Source organism: Penaeus chinensis, chromosome 14, assembly GCF_019202785.1.
Source record: "Penaeus chinensis breed Huanghai No. 1 chromosome 14, ASM1920278v2, whole genome shotgun sequence".
NCBI classification, from domain to species: domain Eukaryota; kingdom Metazoa; phylum Arthropoda; class Malacostraca; order Decapoda; family Penaeidae; genus Penaeus; species Penaeus chinensis.
The window spans coordinates 23,179,316-23,186,815 of record NC_061832.1 but is presented as its reverse complement, the minus strand read 5'-3'; the positions used below and the strand labels follow the sequence as shown (position 1 = coordinate 23,186,815).

At 32.0% G+C, this 7,500-nt stretch overlaps 1 protein-coding gene across 1 annotated transcript in view; it reads right to left on the bottom strand.

The window, feature by feature from the left end:
* Window positions 1–4,715: 4,715 nt before the first annotated feature.
* LOC125032396 (calcium-transporting ATPase type 2C member 1-like) overlaps window positions 4,716–7,500 on the bottom strand; it is a 35,600-nt gene continuing 32,815 nt past the window's right edge. The window contains exon 15 of the mRNA XM_047623492.1: window positions 4,716–6,777. Within this exon, the coding sequence (XP_047479448.1) occupies window positions 6,375–6,777 (403 nt within the window). The 3' untranslated portion in view covers window positions 4,716–6,374. The remainder of the gene's footprint in view (window positions 6,778–7,500) is intronic.

Below are 7,500 nucleotides of genomic sequence, written 5' to 3'. Positions count from 1 at the left end.
ATATATATTTATATATATATATATTTATACTTACATACACATGTACATATATATATATATATACATACATACATTATATGCATATATATATAAACATATATACACACACGTATATATACATATATATATGTACATATATATACATATATACATATACATATGTATATATATGTATTTATATGTGTATATATGTGTATATATGTATGCAGATGTAAATATATGTGTATATATATGTATGTTTATATATGTACATATAAGTATATATTAATGTATATATGTATGTTTATATATGTACATATAAGTATATATTAATGTATATATGTATATATTGATGTAGATATGTATATATAGATGTATATAGATGTATATATCGACATATATATATATATATGTATATATACATATATATGTAAATATGTATATATAGATATTAATGTATATATATATAGATATATATGTATATGTATATATATGTATATATATATATATATATATATTTGTATATGTTTATATATGTATATATGTATACAGATGTATATATATGTATATATGTATACAGATGTATATATATGTATATATGTATACAGATGTGTATATATATATATATATATATATATATATATATATATATATGCATGTATATGTTTATATATGTATATATGCATGTATATTGTATGTGTATATGCATGTATATTGTATGTGTATATATGTATATACACATGGATTTTCCTGTCTTTCTGGCATCATGTACTGGCAACTACATATTGTTCAGATTTTTATGCCTCATGCAATTTTGGCTAGTTTTTTAGGATGCTATGATGACACATTTCTTGCTAGTGCCACCTTTGTCTTTGCTTAACCATTTAAATATTCACACCAAAGAATATGAATAAAACAATATATTTGTTTGGGTAACTAACAGATAAATTATTTGTATTTTATGACTTGTGTGACATTAAGATTCTATATATTATTTCATTTAGAAAATAATTAAAACTTTTATTCTCTATACAGTATATACCCAAAATGTTAATACTTGAAGGAAAAAAACTGCTAGCAGCAAATTTTTCATAAAAAAATGGGCAGAGAAAAACCCAAACTTTGGTCCCTTTCTTTTTATTATTTATGTTATGGAGACAAGAAAATAAATCTCCTGAAAAAATAAAGTTTACCATACAATCTGTTCATACAAAAAAATATTGCATATTTCAACTTCTGGTGAAAACAAAATTAACAGCACAGTCTCATCTTGAATTTTGCTGAATCCAGAAGCAACTGCAGAAACACTCATTTCCAAAATGGTTTAAAAACTGGGATAAAAAGAGGAAAAAAAAAAAAAAAACATGGAAAAAAAAATCAGTCATTTTCAAACCTATTACTAATAACCATGACAAAATCAATATATATAAATCTCATGCAGATGCAATTTCAGATATTCCAGTCCAAAGGTTAAGACATGGAGCTTCGAGATTTTCCCATTTATTTTTTATTCCGGGACTTTTACATGCACAAACTTTTCCATCACAGACAAAAGGCAAAATGAACCCTGCCTCTCAGAAGACTGAAGTCGCTTGGCAATGGAAATACATCATTTTATGAAACTAAAATTTTATTACTGAACAAGAAAAGCTGCCAAGGAATTATGAACAATATAACATGATCAACACAAAAATAAATATCAAGCCTACTTTTCATTTCCTTAAGAAATAAGAGAAACTACAGAATGCTTACCACAAACTCAATATCAACTGCCTTAAACAGGGGAGAAACGAGAATGGAAGAAATAATTATACAGGAAAAAAATAATCTTCTGGCAGAAAGAAAAGAAAAGAAAAAGGAGCAACAGAATATAACAAATAACAGAACAGAAACAACCAAAAATGTTGAAAAAAACGAAAGAAAAAAAATAAATTCAATCTAGGAAGGCAATTCATTACCTCTTTTAAAAGATTGGTAAAACACTGCCATTTTACCATTTCAAAGCAACATTGCCAGAAAGAAAAAAAATATATATAATGGAAAACTCCATTCACATTAGTACTAATATTTATCATATCTCTAACTTCTGATGCATAGTTTTTTTTTTGTATGCAATAGATATAAATGAAAAAAATAAAAAGTCCTACTAATAACTGTTCTTTCCCTTACATGCTGCTACTGTCTTTCACAAACCTCCAAAAAGTTGATTTACACAGCATACACTTTAAACAATATATTTCATAACACAACACATCACTATGTGCAAGACACAAACCTTTTTTGGTGCATAAACATGGGAATCATTACTAGTTTTATATTCAAATAGTGGCAAGTCTTAAACTGTAACATGAGAATATGACAAGGTAACATATATGGCGTTGAAAAAATGTACACATGCACATTATTGTGACATAATGAACAAGCAATGTTTTTGTAATTTTTTTCTTTTTGCATTACTTTTGAAAATAAATGACATTCTGGTTTTGTTAAAGTGCTGCCAAAATAGCAGAGAATTATAAACTAGTTAACTGAATATGTAGCTGCTAGTGAAGTTTAAGATTAGTTCTAATAGTTGTTATTGATTCGTCTTATCAACTTGGTAATGTGCAAAAATTACCATATGAAACATTCTTTGTGGAAAAAAAAACTCTTGATAAAAAGAGGCAGATTCTTCAAATCAATGAAAAATACACAAGATTTCCATGATATTCCGTTCCCTATTACATCAAATCTTTAATTCAATCTCAATTAACCAAGTGATTATTTCCTAACTAGTAGTAATATCTGAGATACATCTTTTTGTTTCATAATTCATAAGCAGAAACAACAGCAGCCATTTTGATAAAATCTAGTCATCTGTTTTTAAAACTAATGCAAATAAAAAAAAATTATAACAAATTCCCATAATGACACAATAACTTTTATCTGCAAAAGGTGTACAAAATGTATTACTTTGTATATGTGCATGAACAGTCTAGGACAAAATTATACCATGAATGAAGCTTCAAAACCCTCCTACCGTAATGAAGGGCCACAATTTGACTTAGAGATTTTGAAGGAGGTTTTACAAATTTTGTTCATGACTGTACAAAACACACACACACGTGCAATCACGCACGCACGCACACTCAAAAATACACATGCGCACACACACAAACACACACACCTGAACACACACGCACGCATGCACGCACACACACTCACAAACACACACAAACACACATGCACGCACGCACGCTTGCATGCACAGGCACCCACACATGCATGCACACGCACCCATGCACCCACTTGCATGCAAGCGCGCGCGCGTACACACACACACACACACACACACGCACACGCACACGCACACACACACACACACATGCACACACACACACACACACACACACACACACACACACACACACACACACACAACACACACATGTACACACACACACACATGTACACACACACACACACACACATGTACACACACACACACACACACACATGTACACACACACACACACACACACATGTACACACACACACACACACACATGTACACACACACACACACACACATGTACACACACACACACACATGTACACACACACACACACACATGTACACACACACACACACACATGTACACACACACACACACACATGTACACACACACACACACACATGTACACACACACACACACATGTACACACACACACACACACACACATACTCAAATGCACATGTACACAGACAGTAATGCTTGTTGCCAAACATTACCAGGGACCTTAAAAATGGACTCCTATGAGGCAAAGCTAAACATACAATTTTCTGTAACAGCCTCAAATATTGCCATGTTCTGCTTGACAAAACATCAGAACCATTTTAAGAGAGGCCTGAACAAGCGGTTTGTATGATAACACTTAGTGTAGCATTCAAGCAAGAGTGGTACATATTACCAGGAACAAATACATCTATTCCATCACAGTTGCTGCAGCTATACATTTAGATTTAAGTGTGGACACAATAGATTTAAGGTGGCTTTACAGCAGAATGATTTTCGGACATACAACAGAAATGCAAAAAGATACTACTTAAAATAGTGAAGACAACCTTTCCTCAGTTTTGGAAGAAGAGAAAAAAAAATCCAAATAAATATACTCTTCCTGAACTCCATTTCAATAACTGAACACAACCACATTTGTAAAATAGAGCAACTTTACTGATTGTCTTATGTACATAAATATTTAAGACAGTGTGAAAGTGCCAAAGTCTTACATAATTACAGGTAACAACTTTTCTAGCCGATGCTCTTTCAGAACCACATGGCTTACTGTGAGAAGCATTCATAACCATAAACAGGACCACACATACAGAACACACACACAGGTATGCAGTAGTTCATTTTCGGAGGTAAATCCCCTTAAATAGCTTACATATGTATCTGATATGCTATATGACTATTTTAATATGCTGATGGCCAAGTGTGCTGGCATATATACTTTTAAGGTCTTTTTTTTTTTTTTTTTTGTAAAAATCTGTTGGATATCAGAGAAGCTTCAACTACATATATCCAATCTGCCAGGTGTCACTGCATCTGTGTGTGTGTAAAAGTACAGGTGTACATGTGTATGTAACCATAAAGTCTATCATTATCTATGAAAGTTGCTTTGCTATGTGATTCATAAACCTATGCCAAGCAAAATTTAAAAGGTTTTTTTTCATCACATAAAATTATAAAATACGTATTAAAACCTTGTATTCAACCTCTAAACATGGAAAAAAAGACATGTGAACTGCTAACCTCTGCTATGTATTATAAGAAATGCAAATAAAAAGCAAATATTATTATACATAAGTTCAGATCACATTTAGCTATTAGATTATTATAAAAATGCATAGTGAATATAAATCTTAAGGGAGACCTAATATAGTATGATGAAATGTGTCTTAATAATCACAGGTCAAAAATAGGGGAAGATACCAAATACAAGACAATATTAACACAACCAATCTTGCTCATCGTTCAAGTCATGAGAAATATATAGTTTTTCTTTCCCCATTTTTTACTGTTTTGAGATATGCTTTATAAATCCTTATTGTAATTTATATATATATATACCTACCTATATGCTCAATGACAGTAAAAGAAGCTTGGATCAAAAAGGTCTGTTAATAGTTACGACAATGGTGCATTTACTTTTACTTGCTGTTGAAAAGTGCAGCCAAGCCAAATACAATTAGGTGTGAAATGGTTTATGTACACATGGTTGACGTTTCTGTAGAATTTGACAGTCCCTAAATAGAAGATAATAAAAAAAAAACCTTCTCCCCCACTAAAAGTACACTTGAGAGGTTCAAAAAATTTCCAAGCCATAGTAAATCAAAAAGCCCATTCAGAAGGAGCTGAAAATTAATCCAATTGAATTGAAGTTTCTTTGCAAACCATGGATATAGTGACCCTTTTCAGTTTTATGAATAAAAATATTTATGAACTATCAAATTAATATGTGGAGCTGAGTATATATATTATCACTGCTTCTCTGATTTTCTTCTGAACTCTTCAGTAAATAACTTCATCTTCATGGTTGTTCATCCTATGGCTAATCAAATAAAGGTAAAAGGAAGCCTAGCAGTGAAGATATTTACAAAATCATGTCCTAAATTCTCTTTAAAAGTCTAACACAGGGACTGAGAGTGGAAACATACCCGTAATAATAACTAAAAATATAAACATATACACAAAAGGATTTAGTAAGATATGTCTCTTCAATCAAGCAACTTAAAAATAATATAAAAACAGATTCAGTTTTAAACAGAAGTTTCTCCCTCCTTTCCAAGTCACTAACAGACACACTAATTAAAAAGGATATATGAACCCTTTCATAGACCATACCTTTTCAATAAATAACTCAAAATCATTTAGGAGTAAATAAACAAGTGTTCACAAGAAAGAAAAACTAATCTATTAAGATTTATGGCCATCTCTTCGCTGTTCTCAAAAATTCACTTTTCAGATCACTAGAGAAAAAAATTAATATCTCAACATTATATGAAAAAATAGTTAAGCTCGCAGAGCACAGAAGAATCATGAAATATCTTCTTGACACTTATCTTATGTTAGTTCAAACTTATGCATATCACATATCAATTAAAGAGTCTGTATTTAGGAATCATTCTATTAATAATATAAAGATTAAATGACTAGTACTGAAACCTCAGTACAGATTTCTATGGCAGAAAATGTAATGTTGAATAAAAAAAATAAAAAAAAACATATGCAAGCCAACAGTATATCAAAATGACCTGCCAAATCTCTGGTTCACGTTCACTTCATGCCTTGATCATATCTGTTGTTACAAAAAGGGTCTCTATTGATGTCAGAAAAAAAGTCGAAGATACTACACAGCATCCATCCAGTTTGCCTTGGCTGATTTTTTTGACACCCAAAAGCCTTTCTTGAGGATGCCCTTGGAGTACTCCTGCCGGCGGTCCAGGAACTTCCTTAGCTCAGACACCAGCAGCACGGTGGAGGTCAGACACAGGAGGTAGATCCAGTCAGTGATATGCAGGCCCTCTGTCTGGAACACCCACTGCAGAAAAGGCAAATAGACCACACCAAGCAGACAGACTATAGTAGCTGTTAAAGCTATAAATAAGTACCAGTTGCTTGTGAGGCCAATCTCCAGGACTGACTTGCCTTCAGAGCGACATGACATGGCATTGAACATGTCATACATTACAAAGCAAGAGAAAGTCATTGTTGTGTCTCGAGCTGTCACCACACCATCCATCATTTCAGACCTGTGAAATAACAATAACAATTCAGTTACTTCTTATTAGTCTCACTACCCAAAAATACTGCCAAAGAGGACAGGTTTAGTCATCTTCATGCCAAATATTGCAAAATTTACATCAGAATAGTCATTAATGTGAAGACTTCAAAGCTTTATAGGAGACTTAGAACAAAAAATAAATGATGTAAACTTGGTTCCTGACTGCCTAATATATTCTCTCTTGGTAAACTTTAGACCATCATTTAACGACTAGAAAATAAACAATATCTGAGAGGATTATCAACTTTTAAAATCTTTATTTATCTATTATCTATCTTTATCTTTGTTTTTGTTTTTCTTTCTTTTTTTTGTTGGTGGGGGGAGAGGGGTAGTGACTTCTACTCCTTATCTGTTCTGATCTTTTTTTGTATGCTGTAGATCCCACTTCTGTGGTTTTAAAAATATATCCTGATCAAAATACACCAGTAAAAAAATCACAAAACATGTTTGTATTTGAAAGTTCACATATGCAAACATTTGTCCATCTTTTCTGTATAAAGTTGCTAATATTTTCCAAAGAAAGTGCAGCTACATGCAATAAATTAGTGTCTTGAGGAATACGAAATATCTACGGTGTGGGATTACTGGGAACGGCTTGCTAATCAACTCCGCTCTGGCCCCACGGCCTTGGTTATGTAAACTAAATTCTTCCTAGTTATTGTGGTTTTGGGAAGCAAAGGGGTGCAGCTAC